Source organism: Athene noctua, chromosome 2 (genome assembly GCF_965140245.1).
Source record: "Athene noctua chromosome 2, bAthNoc1.hap1.1, whole genome shotgun sequence".
NCBI classification, from domain to species: Eukaryota; Metazoa; Chordata; class Aves; order Strigiformes; family Strigidae; genus Athene; species Athene noctua.
In genome coordinates, this window is record NC_134038.1 from 166,174,259 (window position 1) to 166,198,114 (window position 23,856).

General features: G+C 44.0%; 1 protein-coding gene across 2 annotated transcripts in view; it reads right to left on the reverse strand.

Moving 5' to 3' along the window:
- Positions 1–23,856, reverse strand: part of PTH1R (parathyroid hormone 1 receptor) — a 125,984-nt gene that overhangs the window by 30,965 nt on the left and 71,163 nt on the right. For both annotated transcript variants that reach the window (XM_074898208.1, XM_074898207.1), the window contains 2 exons: positions 7,287–7,397; positions 5,619–5,737 (listed from right to left, as the gene is read on the reverse strand). In XM_074898208.1, the coding sequence (XP_074754309.1) occupies positions 5,619–5,737; positions 7,287–7,397 (230 nt within the window). The remainder of the gene's footprint in view (positions 1–5,618; positions 5,738–7,286; positions 7,398–23,856) is intronic.

Consider the following 23,856-nt stretch of genomic DNA (forward strand, 5'->3'; position numbering starts at 1 on the left):
GAAAAAAATTCTCTAAACGCTGTGCGACAACCCCATGCTGAGAATGCCTCGCAGCTGCAGATTCTTCTTATGGTTGGACTAGATGATCGTCAAGGTCCTTTCCAACCTTGTTGATTCTGTGATTCCTGGAAGCCTGTAAGCAGGGATGAGAACACTCTTTGCTTGCCAACCTTCATAAACTGTCCTTAAGCCTTGACTGTAGGCCAGCAATGGTTAAATATGGGGTACAAGGGGACTACATCTGACCCTCTGTGTTGTGAGAACCCTCACGTTTTCATGGGAAATAATATTATGTTGCTGTTATAAACTATCAGACTTTCCCAGCAGACTTTAGGCATGAACTATTATCAGAAGCACAACACCAGGAGGTGTTACAGCATTTACAGGAACCCACTAGGCAGCCCTCACCTATAGGCATGAAATGAGAACTGCATGACACGGTTGCTTGCAAGAATGAAGAACATATCTCAGTGCTGCCTTTTTGTATTTTAAATCCTACACGTACTTTAAAACATCTGCCCATATTTCATGGTGCAAATGTATGAAACTTTGATGGCATTTCATCTGCGTAACTCAGTATACCCTATGTAAACATGCTTTATGCCATCGTTTTGAGGCTACACAAAGTTGTTCACTTTTAAAAGGACCCCAGAGAGCTCCAGGAACAAAGGCCAGGCATAGAAGATTTTTGGTTTGAACAATGGATTTTAGATAAAGCAGCCCTGCAACATGCTGTGCCTTTCCCATTGTGTTTGGTATGTGATGGATTCTCCAGGCCTCTCTGATTTCCCTAGAAGCAGTAAAACCACCATGATATAAACAAGCAGTAGCAGATGAAGACAGGATTGGTGGGCTGAGGTTAGGTCTGATGGTCCATCTTGCTAGGCTGGTGGTTTCCAAGCTGAGCTAACCTCCCAAGTTGCTGGCTCATATTCTCCTTCCCCATGATTTCAGTAGATGTAGGTCACATTTACCCTTAAGCTGAGTCTTGAAAACAGGATGGGTTTGACCTGCTTTATAAAAAGATGTCTTTGGCATTTGTGTTGTTTTTGGGGAGATGGGAATGAAGGAAATTTCTGCTTATTGAGCAAAACATGCCATTACTCCTTCCAATATCTAAAAAGGTGACCAGAAAAATGACCATGCTGAAGGTGCTGCTATTGGCTGGCTGTGTGGAAGGGAAGGGGTTCATAATCAAAACACTATTATGATTTTTGGAGAGAAGTTGCCTAAAAAAATCTATTATTGACAGAGGCACATCAGGACTTCCCATGTGCACAACTTATTATCCAAAGTTTGAGGAGCTCCAAGAATACAGCTTGCCCTTACTGCTGTTTTTAAGGGAACCTAAGCGAGCTGTAAGAAGAACAGCAAGTCTGGGCCAGACCAAATGTCCTTTTAGCCCTGTTCTCTGTCTCCTACATGCCCAAGAACAGATGATTAGGGAAGAGTTAAGAACAGAACAAATATAGAATAAATAGGTATATCTATCTACATGTCTATCATCTAGTGGGTACTCAGCAGTGCTGTATACCCTCTCGCAACATTCAGGAGCTTGTGGTTCGGTGATGTGAAACACACAACAGACAGATAAACAGCTGGTGTTTAACCACACTGCCTTCCTCTCAGAGTCAACACCAGCCAACCCATTCCCCTTTCTTCCCTTGCCCTACTGTCTCTCTTTAAACACCATATGGAAAATAGACAAAGCGGAGCTGCCTGGTCAGGGTGCTGGGGTGGGAGGCCACAGATCTCTCAGTTTATATGTTCAGAGGCAGGGAGACTTTCTGAAGATCCAAGGTACAATGAGGATGGGGGATGCCCATGCACATCTTCTGGGGAAGGCATGGGAGAACAGGATTTTCCACCATCTTTGCTGCACTGGTGATGGGTTATCTTGAAAGCAGAATAGCAGAGAATATTTAGGCTGTGGTGCAGTGGTCGCTTTCAGCACTGCCTGAAGGCACAAAGAAAACTGTTTGATCTTCCCATGATGTGCTGCTAAGACACCTTTCCACAAAACTTCTTCCTACCCCTTGCTAAACAGTTGTCTTCTACAGACTGTGTCCAAGACATAGTTGTTCATGGCAGATCAAAGCTATCAGGAAGGTATTTGAGGAAACGTACTTCAAGAGCTAGTTGCAGCCTACCTGGCTAAGGAGAGGACATTAATTTTCAGGGCTGTCAATCCAGTGTCCTTCAGCAGTGCTAATTTTCCCTTAGAAAACAGCCCAAGAGCAATGGCTCCCTGGGCAGTTACGAGCTGCTAGATAATTCTCCTAGCTCTGATGGCTTGAGCATACCTTGCTAATTTCAGAAAGCGGTGTAGGGCTGCTCTGTGTGAAATAATCCTATTTATATGGTTCAGGAAAAGGTAGCAAAAGACACAAACATTCTCTGGGGCCCTCTGTTTGCTTCTTTGGTCAATCCCACAGTGGCTAAAATGAGAAAACTACACACCTAAACAAACATACATGGAGATATATATATATAGATATATATATATATATATATCTGCGTGTGTGTGTGCATGGACGTGGGTGTTTATTTAGGTGTGTGTATCTCTCTATATAGCTATCTATAGATATAGGCCTATTTCTAGAGACAGTAATGCAGAGAGATATATATATCTGTAGTCACAGACAGGCAGTATTTTTTTTTCTCCTAATGCTTTCTAACGCGTAGTTTCTTAAAAGTTCCTCTGGTTACATCTGCTCGGATGCTGTCCTACTCAGAGTCAGCCCACGATCTTCTTTCAAAATGTTGGTTAAATGCAGCTGTTACTGGTGACGCAAAGATGCCGTTCCCCAGTGGGGGAAATAATAATAGAAAACAATCCCTCTCTAAAGATGACTAGTCTATCTTGCCAAATTGCCTGATTCTGACATCTCTTGACATATTTACTTCAAGAAAAAAAGAAAAAAAACAACAAAGGAAGGTTTATTAATACCAACGCTTCAGAGCCATGCTTGGGTGTGAAAGACAAGAGGCCTTCCTTGCTCTCTGAAAGTCATCACCCAACTGAGAAAAAAAAAAAAAGAAGGTTGCTCCTTTTCACTTTTATTTCCCGAATGCTTTTCACACCAGAAGGCCCAAGAGACCTGCAGTGGATGGATATGCATTGTTTCACTTGTCACTAAAATGCAGACACCTCTATGGTAAAACAAGGCAACTACGTGACAGCATGCAACATCACTACGAGGTGAATGCAGAGCTGGACTCAGGAAAGCCACCTCTTGCAAATTCAAGGTTAATAAAAATAATAATGAGTAATAGAATGCGGTTGAAAAGCATTTGTTAATCAAGATATAATTCCAAACCTGGGGAAAACTTCCGTTTTTTCCTAATGTTCTTTGCATTGGGCAGGCATCACTTACTCAATGCCATGTTGTTCATTTAATCTGAACAATGATGATGGTTTAATTTGTCTCACCATTAAATGTCATTAAATTCACCTCTGTGTGGCTAGAACGGAAAACTCATGGCAAAGATGATGGAGCCTTGTATACAGAATAATGAGGGTGATAATATTGGGACTGTTTATTAAAACAGCTCATAAAGGGAGAGGTCATGAGGAGCAGTATTTTTCCAAGTAAGAGCAGAGGTTGAGAATAAAAATTAAGTGTTTTGCATCGTGACAGCTCATCTAATGTCTTTCCATTGTGAGGCACAGTCCAAGTGCCCTGTCTCTGCAGTGACCACCTCTACACTCAGGGGACACAGACAAAGATAAATACATGAAACCCAGCACAACAGACTTTGTTTTCAACTTTTTTTACTAGCTTGGAAGTGGAAGGTCTCTATTTCTTCCTTGTGCTGGTAACAAATGGACCACTCTGTTCTTCTTTGTACCCTTCCCCTACTGATTTACCTTGACCAAGTCCTAGCTGCCAGCATGGGAGGTTTAAAAGAAAGGACATCCTTTCTTTGGGGGAAGCCTAGGAGACGTGCTCAGAAGGAGAGGTCTGCAGCAGACAACTCCCACCTCAGGACGTGACTGAGAGAGGTGGGACAGGGGAGACAATGACTTTAAAGAGATCAACAAGCTCTGCAACTTGGTAAAGCTCTAAGTGTGAGCAGGATGCTCAACGACTCCAACACCTACTGCAGAAACTTCCCAGAAATGACAAGCTAAAATAGTTCTTTCCACTGTACGGAGTGGGAAAAGTTGGGACCCCACCAAACTTGTTCTAAAAGCGAACGTCATCCAACACTGAGACAACACGCTTTGCTATTAAGTAGCTGGAGCAGCACTTGTGTATACAGTCTTGTCTGCTCCTTGACTGCGTGATATAATGCAAGCAGATGCTCAAATAACGTCTTTCCTCACTAAACAACTTCATTCATATGTTGCTCCACCGTTGAGGAAAAAAAAAAAAAAAAAAACCCAAACAAAAAGCTATGCTGTTGTTGGGTTTAAAATTAAGAACATTCTCCCGGAGGGACTGTGTATCATCTTCAAGTCTGCTCCCCACTGTGAAGCTTGTGGTTAGATCTTTATCTCCGACTGTCTGAAAATAACCCTTGCTGCAAATGATCAGTCCCTAATGCCATAGCCCATATTCAAGGAGGACATCTTCCAAGCACCGCTGAGAAACCAGAAGTTTCTGCTAAATTCCTTGCAAATTACAGAAATAGAGCAGCAACCGCATGTGGGAGGAAATGTCTTTCTCTGTGAAACAAGAAGGTCACATCCTCTCAGGTGACTCCGCTGACAGCTTTGTTGTCATGTTAGCATGGAATTGCTTCTGTGATGCACTCAGCTTGGGAGTCGTTCAGAAGTAATACAGAGCCCCAGCTGGGCTCAGATGCAGAGAGAGGTAGGAAATTTCTGACAGCTACTCTTTTGTCAGTTGCCTGAATTTGTGTAAAATTTTGTGTAAAAATTTGCCCATAGATCTGATGTATAGATAGACACTTTTTTTTTTTTTTTTTTTTTTTTTCCCCAGGAGCATACCAAACCCTCTCCATATGTTATTAATCCCTTGTCTAACTTTGCACTGGTGCCCTTCTTTCAGAGTTACACCAGAATTAGCTCAAGATCTGTTCTTATATGTCAATTTGCTTTAGCAAAGGACTTCACCCCACCCATCTCCAATGAACAGACCATATAAAACCTCTGATCCTTAATTTGCACCTCTCAGCCAAGAGGTTCTCTGTTAATCCCCTACAGAAGCAGGATGGCTACTGGTTTGACTGACACACCTCTTAGCTCTGTATTTGTACATCCCCTAGCACAGACAAACACATAAGCATTGGAATTATTGGTAACAGCCTGGTAGCAAAACTATTGCCTGGTGGGAAGAGGGAGTCTCAATGGCATCGAACAACCTCCAACTACTTCTAAGTGTCCCTGAGAGTGCTTCAAGTTTTCCCCAAGATCTCTTTACAAATGGGATCGTGACAGCTGGAGGAACCCTTTCTGGCTTTGAGGAGAATTTGAAATTCAAAGAACTGCCCATCAAAACAAAGATGTGGCTTTGGCAAGCTCAGACATAGTTTCCAAGAGGAGACAACAAACTAGAGCTCATCAAGGGTTTGAAATGAGACAGTGCTCCTTAGGTTAGCCCTGGATGAGGCCAACGCTTCATGCTCCATGCACAATTGCAGTTGCCTACCCTTTCCCTTGTCTCGTTGGTGAGGAACTTGGCACATTCACTGTAGTTTGCCCAGGTGCGGTTGTTGCCTGGGACCAACTCCCAGCTCCCGTTCAGGTCACACCGGCGATAAGCATGGCCTGTGGGAGAGAAACCAGAAACACTAAGTGGGACTACACCTGATAGAACAGGAGAAACTTTTTCCAAGGGTGGACCCCATCAACCGTGATGCCTCCTGCCTGCTTTGAAGCTCAGCTCCAAGAACACAATTTCCACCTCCTTATCGACTTTATCAATTTTCTAGCTGAGAAACACCAGAGAGCTAGTAATAAATTGCACTTAGTTTAAGATATTTGGTCTACAAACCAAGGAGAGAAGCTTTGAAAAGTCCCCCCAAAGCACAGAATCATCCTCAGAGTTGCAGCTCTCCCTGTGAAACCACAGTAATCTATATTATGCTGTGTTTTGTATACATATTCGGTGCATCTCAAGGTAAGATTTTTTTCTGTGGCTACCATCCTCATGATGATGAAGAAAAGAAGGCAAGGTTTCATCTCAGGATTCAGCTGGCAGATAAAAACATCCATGTTGAGATGTCTGTGTGGAGGTATCATTGCACAAGCTGTGTGTAAAAAGTCCCACTACAGGTAACAGGGATGAAAACAGTCAAAAAGATCTGTCTGTCCCGTGACTACAGAGGGAGAGTTTATAGACACCTCTGCATCTAAGGGTTTTAATCTGACTCCCACCCTAGCTGACTTGGCCAGTGGACATGAGTGAGGTGGAGAACCACTGCCCTGTTGGGTTATGGAGATAAAAAAGGGATAGATCGCCTGTTCCTCCTGGCCTCTAACGTGAAGTGCATGTGCACGTGTCTCTGCAAAAAGTCATCAGCCAAGGATTAAGCTGGCTCAGCTCACAGTCCATAATAGAAAAGGCAGGACAGACTATGGGCAACCAGGGTGAAGTGGAATATCATTACTTGTCTTCTGAAAACAGCATCAGTGCTCTGCTGGGAACATATAGTCTTAATTCTCTAATTTTTCAGCCTTTGGTTGCATAGTTTTGCCTGAGAAAAGAGAATGCTTTAGCTTTGAAAATACACTGAGGGGCGAGTGTACTTCAATTGCTTCTAAAAACATGCACAGACTTTGTGGCACCACAAGCAAGCCAAGAAATGTGCTGCCTGAGGGGAAGCGAGATAGGGAGGAATTCACATGTTCTGGTTACCAGCCCTGTTCTCAGATACCCACCGTAGGGGTCTGGACAGAGATCAGGGGCTAGAATTAACAAACCCGTGAAGTGAATAATATAAATTGGAAGAATATCTTGCGGGTTTCTATTGATACACAAAGTTTGTGGCGTCAGACAAATACAGGTTTGTAATGCTGCAAGACTACCCAGTTGTAAGCATGTAATCGGTGCTTATAATATTCCATAACAGTCTGGGTGGGGCAGGTGGGAAATTCATCATTGTTTAGGTTAGAACAAAGCTTTTCTTTCAGCATTAAAAAAATATTGGCTGTTTCTATAACTTCCTTTTCCCGGCTAATACCCCTGCTTGGAAGGGAGTCACCATGTCATAAAAAAAGGATGGTAAGAGGATTTCTAATTTTCTGTCCCCCAGGCCCTTTTGACTCCCTTTGCTGCAGCTTACTAGGCTCTGCTGACCCTGAGTACAACACCTACCTTTGTGATTGAAGTCATAGATGTACTCTGGACATGGCATAGCCACCACTTTGCCTGGCACACCTTCAGGCCAGCAGACAATTCCATCCCACTCAGGAAGACAAAAGCCATCTGTGGAAGAGGCACAAATGTAAAGAAGAGTCACTGGACCTGCAGAGGTGACACTAATGCCCCACCGTTTAGAGAGGGTTCTCCATGAAAAAGCCAACAACGCTGTCACTCAATCAGAGAAAACCATTTTTAGGCAACACTATAATTTTCCTTAGTGTTTCGCTCCAGAAGGTGCAGCTTGTCCCGAGTTTTATTTCAGAATGACATGAGATAATAGCTGAGCACTCTTTGAGAGGAGTCAGGGATTCTGGGAAGTTGCTTTCCCTTCTGGGCTGGAAGCAATGAAAATGAGGCAGGAGAACAGAGTGGAGAACAGGAGGACTTAAGCATTTAGGACTCTGTAGACTGACAGGCAACCTGGAGATGCCCAAGGGAGATTGCCTAGGTATAGCCTTGATACAACAGCACAGATTTGAGCCTAGGTTACCAAGGAGCTAGATTATGCTGTGGCTAGTTTACTGTGAGGCTCAAAGCCACTGGTTCGTGCTTTCCTGAAAGGTACTCATGCCCACAGAGTAGATGGGCTGTTATTTAATACCTACAGACCATTAATCCAAATTCAACTAATTATTTACATCAGCCAGTGCTATGCTATACTGCGATGCTTTGTTGCTTTCTCAGATATTCTTGTGTGCCTTAATTTGGGTGCGCTTTTAAGTAACACTAAGACTAGCAAGAATCTATAGAGAGGTGTCTGTGGCAATATTTATAACAAACAGAGAATATTTCATTACCTTGTTTTGTAAGGAGTGAAACAATGGAATTTTCTGTTTCCTAAAGATTTGCATCCTTTCCTATCTGATGTCCTTTTTGCCCATGACTTCACTAGTCCTTATCTCCCCATTCCCCTGTGATGTCATCATGGGGCAAGAGGCATTAGATGCACTGATCGATTTGGAGCCATGCCCGTGCTGATCAGTCACCTGCTGCCAAGCACAGCGTAGAATGGTTGAGTTTTCACAGCTTTCCCCCTGCTTACTCACTATTTTGGATTTCTTCTCTTTGCTCAGTCACAGGTTTTTCAGAAAAGGAGCAAAAAGGGAATAAGCAGGTGGAGAAATCACATGAGCCCCGTTGCCTTAGGAATGCAACTATCATGGGAATTGTTTATTGCTCTCCATTGTCCCGCTTAGCTAAACCCACTGCTATTTCTTAACCTTTTGAGAAGAGAGTGGTGAGGTTGTTGCTACAGGATTTTTCTTTAAATCATCCTTGTTCTCCCTTTCTGTTCTTTGAAGAAAGCTTAAACAGGTCTGAAGGAGAAATCCTGCCTCCCCCATACACAGGTGTCCCTCTTCCCTCTGTGTCAGTTTATTTACAAATGTCTGTGGTTTATGTGCTTAGTGCAAGGAAAAGCAGAGATACAAACCAAGAAAAAAGTCCTTTCCCACATTTTCACAGAATCTTAGAACGGTTTGGGATGGAAGGTGCCATAAAGATCATCCAGTTCCAACCCCCCTGCACCAGGCAGGGACACCTTCCCCTAGCCCAGGTTGCCCAAAGCCCCGTCCAACCTGGCCTTGAACCCTTCCAGGGAGGGGGCAGCCACAGCTGCTCTGGGAAACCTGTGCCAGGGCCTCACCATGCTCACAGGGAAGAATTTCTTCCTTATATTTAATCTGAATCTACCTTGTTTTGGTTTAAAGACATTACCCCTTCTATCACTACATGCCCTTGTAAAAAGTCCCTCCCCATTCTTCCTGAGCCCCTTTAAGTACTGGAAGACAGCTCTGAAGTCTCCCTGGAGTCTTCTCCAGGCTGAACAACCTCAATCCTCTCAGCCTGTCTTCATAGGAGAGGTGCTTCTATTTTTTCCCCAACCCCTTTTCTGAAAATCATCGAGTATATAAGTATCTATTTAAAGTTCTTTAATTGTCATTTTGCAGTTGTCCAGAACTTGAGAAGTGATTAAGCAGGTCTTCTATCAACCCCTGATTATGGGAAGCTTTGCTTCCCTCTTCACAAAAGGAGGTACCAGCCGATCATTCAAGGGCTCCAGAATCATGTCCTACATGAGCATATAGGCTAAGAGGGTCATGGAGGAGGTCTGCAGCCCATGGGATTTGCCACCAGCCTCTGAAGCAGCAGAGTTACCAGCGATGGAGGCAGACTGCCCTAGGAGATGGGCTGCCCTCCCTCCCTCCAGTCTCATCTTCCTCATCATCTGTTCATCCAGTCTGCAAGGGACAAAGCCAGAACTTATCTGTATTTAGAAGGACTGAGAATTCCTCCGGGATTCTTGAAAACTGTGGGAACTGACATAATCTTCAACACTGCTTTAAAAGAAGGACATCAAACCCCATTCCCTACTTCTCACATCCTTCCAGCTTGTCAGTCACCCATTTCTGCCACTTTTGATCCAGTCCCACAAGGGAACAATTTCGCATTCAGATGTGGATGTTCAACGTGGGCTGCATTTCCAGTCCCTGAGGAAGGTCTATGCACCCAAATGTAACTTGGTGCTTACATATGCCTTTGCATTGGGCTGTATTAACTCCACCCATAGGTTAAAATCCAGCTGCAGTAGAGTTATCTGAAGTGAAGAGCAAAACCAAAGAGTTTATCAGTAGCGTATAAAGTGTCTGACAGACAGGAGGTACATGTGAATCAAAAGGAAATGGAACAGCCTGCTCTTATCTGCAAAAGAGCTCCACTAGTAAAGAAATTATAAGCGTGGCCAAGATCTCAGCATGTTTCATTAATATGAAAGCTAGTGCCTTAGCAATCTTCAAACAAAACAGTAATTTATCCTTTATAATGAGTGTGCTTTCACAAGATTAAATACAAATCCAGGATTGCTTTAAAGACCTTTGGTTGGTGTGGTTCCCTCCAGAGTTGGAGCTGACAGTAATTAATTCAGTTTGCTGGTATTTTAGGACATGAAAAACAGCAGAAAAACTCATTGCTTAACAGCCGATATCTTATGCGTAATTTAATGATGATAAAAAGAACCAAACTAATCACTGCCTGTCTTCTAAAGAATTACCTGAGAGTGAGGGTAGAGGAGCTAAAATTCTTCCAACATCGGTGTGATAAAAAGGAGGAAGAAATTTATTGCATTTTTCTCTGCTTCCAACCACATTAGAGGAAGAATAATACTAGATTTCCTATTTGTGAAAAATGGGAAAGCTCTTCCCTTTGGCTCATTCTGTTGCAGGATTACTTACACTGTGAAAAACAGTTTATTTATTTTTCAGTTCTCTGGAAGGATCAAAAGAAAATGGAAAAAAATGGTGTCATGCAAAATTTGGATTAAGACAAAATGTTATTGTCTCCGAGGTTTTTTTTTTCAGACAAGAAAGTAAATAAAGATTTCATTTAGCCCTCAGAGTGGTCTTACTTAAAATAAACCCAATTCTTTTTACAAAATAAATAAATTTGGGCAAACTTTAAAATGAATACTGTGGAGAAACAACACTGAGGAGAAAATAATTCATCTGAATGTCATGCTCTGTAATGCTGAGAAAAAAAATCCTCCACTTTTCTAAGATCTTCAGATCAGCTTGCAAAGGTCAACCTTCACTTGCAAGTAGTTTCATTTAGTATCATACTGCAATATTTGTCCAGAGAATATTAATGTGGAAAAGTATCTGGTAGGCACACTCTCCTTGTGCTGTAAACATACACACACAAACATTTGCAATGGACTCATTCAAAAGAAAAATGGATGTTTTCTGGATAACAGAATATGCAATCATTTCTTTTCGGGTACTTTGATCATCTGATTCCACCCAAAAAGTGGAGGGTTGAAGGCTCTCTGCAGGAAGTGCTGCGCAAACTGGTGTTGGGACACTTCTGGACCGCTGCTTTATCATGTGGACAATTTGGAGAGCCATCAGCTGCACCAGAATTTTGAGATAAAAATCATCTTTTCTGCCTCTCAGTGCATCTGAAATCTTTCTGTGCCTCTGTGTATTGACCCGTGGAATTAATTCATTAAAGCCTCTAAGGATCTCAATCTTCAGAAAGTATCTGAGTCTCCCAAGGAAAGACACAATGAATCTGTCGTCATTATCATGAAGCGTCACAACACAGAGAAACCTCTTTAACCTCCTGTCCATTTCACCGTCATCCCCTTCCTCTCTCTCCCCACTCCAAAGCGGAAAAACCCTTCAGACAAATTTGAAGGAGAGATAAGACATCTAGGTCATCATTTCCTTCCTGCAGATTTTGAGGTGATTGATGATTAGTGGAGGAAAGAGCAGGTGAATATTTGTCAGCTTCCACCTGGCTAACTAGCCTTTGTTGACTGATCAGACAACTAGCACATACGTAGTTTAAAATTAGGCACAGCGTGGCTGTTTCTTGTCAACCCAGGGCACTATGGGGTCAAGGAGAGAGAAATAGGGTTGGGAAGAGGGACTGCAGTTATTGTTTCACTTCCTCAGGTCAAGTCAGGTGCCTTTGGACTTCCCCATGCAGAATGAATTAAGAAGTTCCTACATTGACTGAAAATCTTGGAAAACATTTTTCAAATGGAAATATTGACTGACGTCAGGACCAGCTACAATTTGTAACTGTTGGATCTACATTCCTGGGTTTTAACGTAGCCAAAAGCTGTTTCTCCCCTCTACGTCATGTCTGTTGTCCCAGACAGGAGCCCCACCATCCTTCTCTCACTCCTGTCTCTAATACCTCCATTCTTCTCCTCTAAAGAGACAAATCATTGACCTTCTGATATGACAAGGGGTCATGGTTTTAAACTAAAAGAAGGTAAAGACAGATATAAGGAAGATATTTTTTATGCCGAGGGTGATGAAACACTGGCACACGTTGCCCAGAGAGGTGGTAGATACCCCAACCCTGGAAACATTCAAGGTTGGGTTTGAGGGGGCTCTCAACAACCTGATCTAGTTGAAGATGTCCCTGCTCATTGCAGGGTTGGACTACATGACCTTTGAAGGTCCCTTCCAACCCAAACCATTCCATGATGCTGTGATTCCCCACATCCCTTCCTCCCTCCTTTACTCCACCCCATGTTTCCTCTGGCCATAGAGCCATGTGACACTTTTACCATTAACTTCACCAGCTTGAGCCCACCAATATCATAACTGGGACTAAATTCTGCACCTTCTGCCTCCAACTTTCTCCTATTTTACTCACTGTAGAGGTCACTTAGGAACTGAGCTGATGATAAAACAGGGAGGAAAAATACCATATATTCCGTTGGTATTGTGCTGGAATCCAAACAAGACTTTTATTTTTGTTTGTTTTCCCAAATATTTCCTCCAAACATTTTTTTTCTTGGTTTATAAAAATATAAACCGTACTAACAACTTGGCTTCTCTCTGGTGTTTTCCTTTTCTCCTGGTCATTTCTCAAGAGATTCACACTGAAATCAGAGAATAAATAAAAAAAAAATGGTGAGGAGTTTCAGGAAAACAATAAAAAAATCCACAAGCTGACAATTTTTCCTGATGGCTGTACTTCCAAATAAAAAATAAAATCAATTTTTGCAACCTTTTTAATAAGCTGTCATTAGGGAGAAAAAAACAAAAATCTGCCACCTGCATGTAGGGTGTTTTTGGCATGATAAAAATAAGTCAGGCTCTCCTGAGACACTATTAACATTACCTGGAGGCATAGGTAGTCAGAAGGGATCCAGTTCATTCTAAATGCTGATTGAAAAGCTCTTGAAAAAAAATATTTTTTTGATTAAAAATAGTTTGAGGGTTCCAGATACACTACTTGGATTGATACAGGTAGGTAGGTTTGGGACACGAAGTCGCATGTTCCAAGTGAACTGGGAATGCAAAGCATTTCTTTCCTTGGAAGAAACAGTAGGATTCACTGAAGATGTAAGTCAGAAGGAATTAATAAACTTTTAAGAAAACAAGTAAATCTCACACATATCCCACACCCTAAATATCTCGGGTGTCTGTCAGTCATTCAGGCAATGCTGAATGGAGGATAGTGATTTCCTCTCAGACATGTATGTATGTGGGTGAAGCTCCTCCAAATCCAGATCTGTAACTCTTATGGATGGAGACAGGGAAGGTGGGAATTGCACTGGAGCTTCTCATGTTTACAGGACATCACCGGCCACTTTAGTGCTGAAGAAATTAGACTTGCACGACAACATGGAAGTAAGGCAAGACCTTTTTCTTCTCCAGTTTGCAAATGCCTCACCCTGGTGTCTCCCTTTCTGTCTCTGTAGTTTGAGATGAGTTCAGGGAGACAGGGTGATTGTACTTGTGGATAAAGTGAGTGTCAGCAACCACCACACTCCCTGACTACAAATCAAACATGGACAGGTAAGTGAGGATGGTAAAAGCCAACTGCTGAGGCAGGAATTGAAGCGCTGTCTCCTAAGAATTATTTTGCTTCTTCAGCCCGTGTAGTTTACTAGAAGAGGCTTCACAGGTCCTGAGATGTGCTTGCTACTGGTTAAACAAAACAGCCTCTCTGGGGAAAAGCTCCTAAATTCCTTTGTTGTCAAGGAATGTAAAGAAAAAATTTTCCAGCAATAGGGAAGGACTGGTAGGGTGGGAAGATTTTGTTGGTGGGCCACATAAGAATGGAGAATAAAAGGCTTGGTCTGCTTAATCCAGCAAGAGGGAATGAGAAAGAAGGTTTTTCTTATCCTGCTGGTAAGCAGTATGTATGGAGATGAGCTACAGAAGTGGAAAATGATGCAAAAATTAAGAGATGCAAAGTGGCAGTGAAGAAAGCTTATACTGGAAATTAAGAGATAGCTTCTATCCTTCAGATGAGTCATGTTGGGGATGAGGTCAGTAAGTTTCATGTCCCTGAGTGATTTGAAGATGGTATCATTAGAGCAAATGGAGGCTGTGGCATTAACTGAACTAAAAGGACAACAGCACGTCGCTCACAGCTTCCTCTGCGTGTAGCTCCCTTGAGCTCCGCTGCTGTCCTTGCAATAGGACATGTCAGTGCATTGTTATCCTACTTCAGTATCCTTTATGCTGCTGTCTCACGGTCATCAGAGTCACTTGTGCTTCCCAAAGACACCTCAGTTTTCCAGCTGGCTACCTACCTCCACTCCAGATCTTGGAAACCATCTTACACTGGACAAGAGAAATTCTTGGACTTCCAAGGGCAAGAGAAATTCCAAAATAGTCCAGATGATTACTCCCTTCCTTCCTTCCTTCCTCCCTTCCTTCCTTCCTTCCTTGACTCCAACACAGCTCTTGTATGTGCTTCTGCTCTCACCTCTTTCTCTTAAGACACCAAATCTCATCACTTTCTCAAGACAAGCTAAGCCACAGAAGAGCTCCATCTCTCTTTCCACCATTACATCCCTGAATGAGTTAGGGTCACCTCTTCTGGTTTCCTGATGCATTTCTATAATGCTTGTTTTTATATCTCAGCCCATCAATCCAGCTTGCTCATGTCCTCAGCTTCAGCTGAAGGCAGCCCCATGGGTTCAGGCAACAAAGCCCTCACCGAAATAAGTGACTTCAGCCTGAGGGACATATGTTGAGTCAGATTGTACTAAGTGCTACTTTCACCCACTGCCTTCCCAGGGCTGTGCTGGGGCAGGGTCTCAGGTCACTAGCAGACAGCTCCTCCTAGTCCAGCTCTGCAGACAACATACCACCGCCACAAAATAAGCACTTTGGGAAGATGAGGCATGTGAAAATGTGTCAGTTCACCACATAACTAGAAGTTACCAGCATACCAGCACCTCACAGAAATGCACAGATTGACATGTTCCTCTACTATCAGCCACAACAGGGCAGGTATATACCTGCCAAATACGTCAGAAAATCTGATTTACTTCTCTGCATCTGCATGCCATTTTATCACAGACCATCTTTGCCCATCTTCTAGGGCTAGACCGTTAAAATCCTCCAGGCAGGGCATGTGTCTCAGTGACTGAGGCGTCTGAAGGTTACTATTATAGTGCATCCATTCATCTCACCGTCGCTCAGACTGTCATGAATACTCCCTTACAGCCATTCCGTACTACAGAGTAGTTATAGTAGCACTGATTACCGTAGTTTTAGAACAGATGTGCCTTGAAGCTATCCTTAGCACTCGAGGGCTGAAATCTCAGGGCATGGAAATTGTAGTCGTTATCACATGCCAATATGGTATTCATGATGGAGCAAGCAAATACTCTGGTTGATGTCATTGCTGCAGGAACGGCCTTTTGAAGGCAGAAAGGCCAGTCTCAGAGTGCTTTGTGAAAGGGCTGCACCATCTCTCATTTCGATCTTTATTTTCTGCTTGCCCACCTGACCCTAGTCAGAAATCCCAGCCTTTGGTGGAAGAGAGAGGAGAGGAGAGGCATGTGGACCATGCTCACTGCTCAGACTGTATCCCCAGGGTGCAGTGAGAGCTATTTTATCCTGCTTGCTACTTTTCCCCTGTCTCCTCCCTCCTTGCCTTCCCCCAGTCTCAATTGCAATTTCTGTGCAAGTGGTACATGCATGTGGAGAACACATTAAAACCATCTGTGAGGCTGCTTGGCAGCTGGATAAACGCAAACATGGTCTCAAGGTGTTTATCTAGGGGTATGGAATATAAATCAGCCAGACTTATTCTGGCACCATGCAAGGCACCAGGGAGACCACATTTGGAATATGGTGTGCAATTGTGGTCGCTCTATTACGGGAAGGACATTTGGTGGATTGGAAACAGGCAGGGAGGAGCAACCAAAAAAATGACCCAGCGTTTTGGGACAGGAGGGGGAGAAAGGGAGGCTTGGAGGGCCGGTGCCTCTGGATGGGGAAGTTTGGTGTGGCAGATGGATTTCAAACCTGGCCATCAGAGCATGCATGTGTGAATGCCTGTGTATGTATATTCATAGATCTATAGGTGGGTATGTCTGTAGGAAGGGGTGTGTATTGTTGTTGACCTCTGCTGTGCTATGCAGGGGGAGCATGTATCTGTTCTGAGGAAAGGTGCTCTGCATGCATTTCCTTGGGGACACAGTGCTCCCAGGTCTCTCTCTGCATATATGGGGATTGTGTGCTGGTCAGCATGAGGGGAGGGTGAGGAGAGGGACTGGATGAACGTAGGTTCTGCCTGTTACTACTCAGAAACCCATGCTGGTCTGCACACCAGTGTTTAGTGGGCAAAACACCCCTTGCATGGTCAGCCCTAGAGGAACTGGACTTCAGAGGGGAAGGACATACAGGCCAGGGACTGTTCCAAGTTACAATGTGTCTTCACTCACCCCAAGGCAGAGCGGGAAAGTCACAAGGTTATGAGTGCTACCAGACAATTCCTAGCATGGCACAGCTCCAGAGAGCTGCCTACCCTGACATCAGTAGTGCATGTCACATGCTGCCTGTCCACTCACTGTCCACACAACCCAAAAGAAGAAATATAATCTTCAAGGTCCTATGTTATAACACCCAACCTGCCACTACTGGCCTGGCCTAGCCCAGGCATCCTTCCTTCCTCATTCCAGTATGTCTAGTCCTTCCAAAACACACCAGATCTCCCTTTGAGAGGGGATAGTGTTGGACATATCGATCAATAAAATAAGCATAGAAATAAAGTTGATAATTAGTATTGCAGTTTTAGCCATTCTATGTACTGTTTTTCACCCTTTCTCCACACATGGACCATTTATGCCTGTCGTTACTCCTGAGACCTACTCCTCCTGTGCATTACAAGACCTATATAGCTGCTCAGCAGACATTTCTCAATGGAATTGGAAGCCTTTGGCCCATAAACCTTTGCAGGTAGAGGCCAACTGTTGGTATTTCCTATCTCTTGCTAACTCTAATTCAGGCACAACTGGCAAGTCGCCATCTGTGAAGAGCTGCAAGCCCTTCCTAGTCATCACCGTCTGCTGACCTGAACGGTAGCTGTGGTAGATGGGTTGAGTGGGAGATGACATCTCCCTGTAAGGTTTCAGGGCTCTTTTGACCCATTCCAGAACCAGAGATGCAACGAGAAAACCCAGGCTTGATCAAGACTCACTGATTACATCTATACTAGTCAATACAACAGACCATAGCCCATGTTCAGGCCCTTCAAGTCCAGCATGGCTCATATCCAAGAATCTGAACTTCCCTTCATCCACACCCCAGAAAAACAGTCTTGTCTGTGCTGCCATCTTCAAAAGTCTCCTGGTCCATTCTGGCCCCTAGATGATGTCCCCTGGGGCAGTGACAGATGTCCCAGGCCAAAGCTGTGCTGGGAGCAGGCTATCAAGGGATAGTTTAGTTGTTTGCAGGGCAGTTTGGGCCAATATTCTGGCTTTGCATCACTGAGCCACAAAGACTGAGAACAGAAGGCGGGAGAAGCTAGAAAGAGCAGGAGAAGATACAGTTTATAGAGGTCGGGGTATTCAGGACAAATCCTGAGTGCCCTGGATGCCTTTGTCTCCCTTAACATCTGAGGTTACTTATAACTTCTGAGGAGACCTTGGCAAGCTGGGTGATCGGAGGGTGGTGCTTGAACTTCTGAAGAGAAAATCAGGAGTAGATCCTGGGCTTCTGCAAGCCCAGAGAGAGTCTGGGCTTGGGTATAGGTCCTTTAGGGACAATGAAGCCATAAACTCAAATGTGCAACCCACACACCTTAGGTAAATACACATGGCTTCCCAACTAAAAATAACCCCTTTCCCTAGCAAATAGGTTTATTTATTAAAAAAACAAGACATTCTGAGGCAAGCTGCAACACCTAGAACTCTGAGAAAGGATTGCTGATAGTCTTTGCTAATAACAGGTTTGTGTAAAAATCTCTCTTCCTCCACAAAATGTCCCATCTCCTTTTCCAAACCAGGGAAAGACAGGCTTTTAATTCATGGGTGAAAAAAAAAAAAAAATAAAAATCAGGTCTGATGGTTTATGGCTGGGAATTTCATTTCATCCCCTTCCAGGTTTAACTTTGGGGTGGCATCAGGCTGCCCACCATGGCTGAAATGTAATATTTGTGTATGTAGAAGAGAAATTTTAGGGTTTCCTGTTCTTTTTGAAAGGCTTTCATCTAGAGACTAAATTTAAAGAAAAAAAGGGCAGGGAAAAAAAAAAAAAAAGAGAGAGAGAAAAGAAGAAAGGAAGCCAAATGCTTGTGGGGACAGGTTTTTAGGATTTTTGTTTTTTAACATTTTGGGTCTCTGTTCCTCAGTGCCTCAGCCAAAAGTGGCAGATGGTGCACATATCCTGAGACAGGGCTGTGTGGAAGCACACTGGACTGGCTCAGCCCTAACCGCCCATGGCACAGGTCCCTGTGGGGCTGTACCCATGTCACTCCATGGATTAGAGTCCATGGCAGGTCCTCAGGCTCAGAGATACTCCTGGGAGGTGGCCAGGGGACAGATGACACCGTCTACGTGATCTGTCCTAGGAGGACAGGAGGAGGTTCACACTCCACTAGCTAGCATAAAACTAAAAGTTTTTTCAAGGAGAAAAGGAAATTTTAAATAAAAACAGTGGCTCGTTATTGCTGAAGGAAGTTTAGAATTTTATCTTTTTTTTTTTTTTCTTTTTGTTTGCTAGGACTTTCCTTTGAACTACCAACCCTGCCAGCAATCATATATGTAGCAGCCCCCTATTTCCACTCTCCAGAAATGCTTGGCATGTCTGTTGTTCACCCTGATGCTCGTTAGTCCCTAATTCAACTCCTGAAATGCAGTTTAGACACATATCTAATTAAATTGCATCTGGTTTATTTCAGCTGAACAGGATATTGTTGAACCTGTGGTAGCAGCTAACATATTTGATTACTCCACTTGACAGCTAATTGCCTGATCTTTCAGGGCATAGGCCAGGAATCAGATAAAAGTTAAAACCAAGAAAGACAGTGAATATCCCAGTCCAAAGACTCCTTCTAATGAGCATCTTTTTCTGGTCTCTACAAGATGGGTGGACACCACTACTCTTCATACTCCCATGAGCTCTTCCCTCTTTTCACAACATGCTTTTCAAGTTTTAGGCCTACTATACTGGATTTTATGGCCATTTTTAGTAGCTGAAGCTACATTAAATCAATCCTTTGGCACAAAGATGAAGCCAGCGTTGGCCAGGCTTGTGAGGGTGCAGGCTGGATGGGAGAACAATGTAATCACTCAACCAGCCACTTTGATAGGAGCTGCTCCGCAAACTGCTGCCTTTTGGAACTGCATGGTGAGGCACAGAGCATTTGCTAATAATTGTGCAGGCTGAAGAAAAGAAAACTGTGAATTTAATAAAATTGAGACAGTAAAAACCAGCAAAGGGAAAAGGACGATACTAAGTGGAACAGATAGGAGACCAAAGTTTTCCTGCTTCCAGAGGATGGTGGAGCATGACTGGAGATGATACATATTTCTTCTGGGCTGGCTGCTTCTTGGAGAAGAGCTCATGAAGTCTACGCACAGGCAGGATCACATTTTCTGCTCAAATAGTCAGTTCTGATGCATGTCTCTATGTCAAATCCATGTCTGTGCTGGGAGAGTGATGCACAGAAACCTGCTCCTCAAAAGTCTCATTTCACTTCTTGGCGGCAAGCAGTGGCACTGGACTCACAGGTCCCTCTCACAGTGTTTTTTCACTTGTGCTAGTACATTTCTAGCCTGCACATTAGGAGTGGGTAGCTGCAAAGTGAGAGGGAACAGCAGATATCAACCCAAAATCAAGGTTTGGTCATGATCCCAGTTACCTCTCATCTCTTAAGATCCATGGATATCTCTGAAATTCAGAATTTTTTTCCCCCTTTTTAAAATGTTGGTTGAACAAATACTAAAGGAGAAAAAAAGTAAGTTGCAGTGCTGAACTGTAGGAGAAATCAATGAATCCGAGAGAAATCAGTGCCCTCACTAAACTGAATGGGAAATCTGCTAGTTTATACCAGTAAAATAACTGGCCTATGAAATGCACTCAGTGATGAGACAGGCAAAAGAGAAGAAGACCCCAGGTACCCATTGCACTGCAGGAAATTTCAAATGTGTTTTCCTTATTTCAAAACAAAACTGGAGGTTTTAAAGTGAGAGTGATGATGAGAGTCTTGAGTTCCAGTCAAGTGGTATTTGTCCAAAGATTTTCATCAGTTTCTGTCCACCTGGATTTGAATCTTCATAGCCTCACCTTGAATTCCAGGACAAAAGGAAATGTGGTTTGTGGCTTGTGCCCTGGCTGAAGACTAAGGAGATGAGAATCCAAATCTTGGCTCTGTCACAGACTCTCCTTTGAGATTGGAGGTGAGGCGTTGAATATCCCTACGCGTCAGCTCCCAGGAATGAGGACAGCAGCCCTCCCAAACTTTCATGTCAGCTTACATGATATTTCTTTCTATCTGAAAAATAAATAAAAACCCCAAGGTGTCCCAAATTCCCTCACTGCTTCTGAAAACACAGATCATTGACTATCATGGAGCGGAGTAAATCACAACATTGGTCTGCGATCATAGCCAGGCAGAGGCAGGATCCAAGCATCCCTCTGCCAGGTGGTATTTGGCAACTTCTGATGAGCAGGTATAAGCATGGGTCAAGGGTGATCACAGGACAGGAACTGACAGCACTGAGTGGACGCATACACCCCCTTGTTGTGAAGTGGGGCTGCATGGGAGCAAGGAGAGAAGGCGATGAGGGACAAGTTAGCTTGGGTTTTCAAAGCCTCAGATGTTCAGCAGGTAATGCTCAATGCGGTACTCTTACGCCAACACCTTTCTTTCCTGGCAATGCTCCTTAACCCTGTCATGGTTCTCTTGTTTATGTGGCTGCATGATGAACCAGGCCAGGAAGCTGATCTAGCTGAAAAACAAACATCCTCCAAAAAAGCTTTCTCAGGTCAATCTGTTGCGCCATTGGCCTTGCCCGTACTAAGGGGGTCTGAAATAGCAAATGAAATCATGCTTCTTTGGTGACAAGAAAACCGGCCTATGCGTACACCCTCAGGTCCTTAGCACCTCTATCACCGTAACTGAGTTGTGCTCAGCCCTTATTGGTCAAGCTGTCTTATCAAGGATATACGCTATTCTGAGGACACTCCTCCCTTTTGCCATAGGGATGCCCTGCAGGACCAGTTCAAGACATGACATGTGGTTAGGAGTCCACGGGGCTCCATCTTCTCCTTCTCTGACAGAAGAAACATTACTGGTGCCATTTCACACCTTCCATCTGGCTGCCTCTGAGCCGGCAGAAAAATAGTGATTCATTCGGTCTGGTTCAAATCCAGGTATGAACTTGAAGAGTTGATGAGAGCGGGTTGGCAGGAAGAGGTCCCCAGAAGGCTCCTTGGAGAAGCAAAGGCCGTCTGCAGAAGTGAACACCTCTATTTCTTATGGCTTGTAGAGCCACGAGAGGGAAGAATCCCTGTGTGCCCATGGCAATGGATGCATCTCTCAAAGCCTGACTTCATCCACAAGCTGCAACACTGAATATTGAGGGGTACAGGACAAAACCCCGGCGCAGAGATGTGAAAGCCAGACTTCAAGCAGCACAGAGATCTGTTTGTTGCAGAGCTTGCATGAGTATCCAGTGCAAAACGGCAATAAACCAGCCATGAGGTCAAAGGCCTCTTTTCCTATGACCTCTGTGGTTAAGAGTTTCCCGGGAGAGATGGGACTCTCAAGTACAAAGCCACTCCTTACTGACTTGGGCAGGAAGTTTCTCCTTTCCCAAACATCCTACACCACTGGGCTGTCTGCGGGGTTGTCCCACCGTTAGAGTTGCTCCATGCTGAAGGTGTCTACAACGGTCCCAGAAGGATACTGGCTCTACAAGCAGATGGTGACGTTGGGCAGCTGAGACCCTGCTCTTACACCAATGCTTTTTGGTGCTTTCAGACACAGTGAAGCAGAACTAATGGAAGAGATTTCAAACTCCTTTTTCACCTTTGACACGCTAGGCAGTAAAGCATTATTTCGGGGACGTAGCAACAGATTTAGGCTCCTTCAAGCAGAGCTGAATGTGAATCTTTTCCTTCACCACAAACAGCTATGTAAGAAAAGTTGAAGGAGACTCTTCCTTTGGTGACTGTATGATGTGCTTTCCTTATGATGTCCCCAAAACTGCTGCCTCATTGTCAGCTTGTCCTTTTTTCCTTCTTTGAAATGACACACCAAGCACAGATTTGAACATGCAAGATAACTGGAAACAACACACACACACACACACACAAAGAAAAAGACAGAGACAACGTGCAAAGCTCCTTTTCTTTTCCAGTGTAAAAGAACTACCCAAACCTCCTCTCCTTGCCCAGCTCTCTACCTGCTGCACTGTAGTTAAGCCCTCACCAATCTTTGATAACTGAGCCTTGAATTCCACAGGGAGGAAACAATCCCTCCAAGGAGCCTTAATGCTGTTGGCTTGTGATCCTAAATTCCCTGGGCAGGACTACTCATAGAAATGTTTGTTGGAAGGGACCTCTGAACATCTCCTGTCCAACCGTCAGCCTTCAAAACCAGCATGAGGTCAGGTCAGTCATGGCTTGGTCTAGCCAACTCTCAAAAACCTCTGAAGATGGACATCCCACCACATGTTCAGGTAAGCCATCTTAGTGCTAGGCTACCCTTCTAGGGATCACACCATCGTCATCAGTAAGCATATCACACTGCAGAATAAGCATGAAGCAGTCCATCTAAATCAGCAATCCTAGGTTTAATCTGTGGTCAACAGCTGGAGACAGGTGGGAGGCAGAGGCCCCCCCCGCCAAGGGTGCTCTTCTCTGTTCATCAACTCTAGAAGGAGTTCAGATGTTCAAGGGCATCATTAATCCGCCTCTGCTGCACATGACAATCGCCAGCACCGTGACAACCTTGGCTCAAATTCATAATGGCCCCAATAACCATGACTTTTGCTTTATGGGTGACATCTGCACCTGAAGTTCACTGTGCCACTGTCACATCAGGTGAAACCCTACTCCCTTACCCCCTTTTGCAAGGCAGATTGTTTGACCTTGAAGTCCTCCAGGATGCCATGGAGTAGCTCTACGTTATTACGGACAGAGCTGGCAGATTGTGCAAACTTTCCAGGCTCTCATGCATGACTCTTATGGCCATTTACCAACTACACGGGGACAGTTTCTCCCATTTAGAAGACTTCCAGAAACTAAATGTAACAGAGGAAAATTGAACCAGGAGCGTGTGTTGCTTCTTGCATTGTGTACCTTGAGACTGGGCCGATTTGTGTCTTTTTTTGGTCACTTTCATTGTTGCTGGGTGTTTTTTGTTTTGTTTTCTTCTTGGTTTGGTTTTTGCTTTTTTGGTGGTTTTTTGTTTGTTTGGTTTTTTGTGGTTTTTTTTCATATTTTAAAGGGGCTAGACTATGACTTTTGCCCGTTGAATACCAGCCAGGCCAATAAATCCTTTCAAGCCAAGGAGTGCACTGCTCCCTGTGATCTGCAAATACACTTCTCAGCAGGGCTTGCCCCACCTCCAATATAAGTCTGTTCTACACTGACAGAAGCAGCCTTTGGAGTGGGACATATTCATCACACTGCTGAAAGAAAAATAAAATCCAGGGGCAGGGGTTGAGTCTCCAGGACTCAGAAGGCACTTGGAACTGTCAATACAGGAAGGAGCATGGCTGGCTGCCACAGGGGAGATCTTGTAAAAA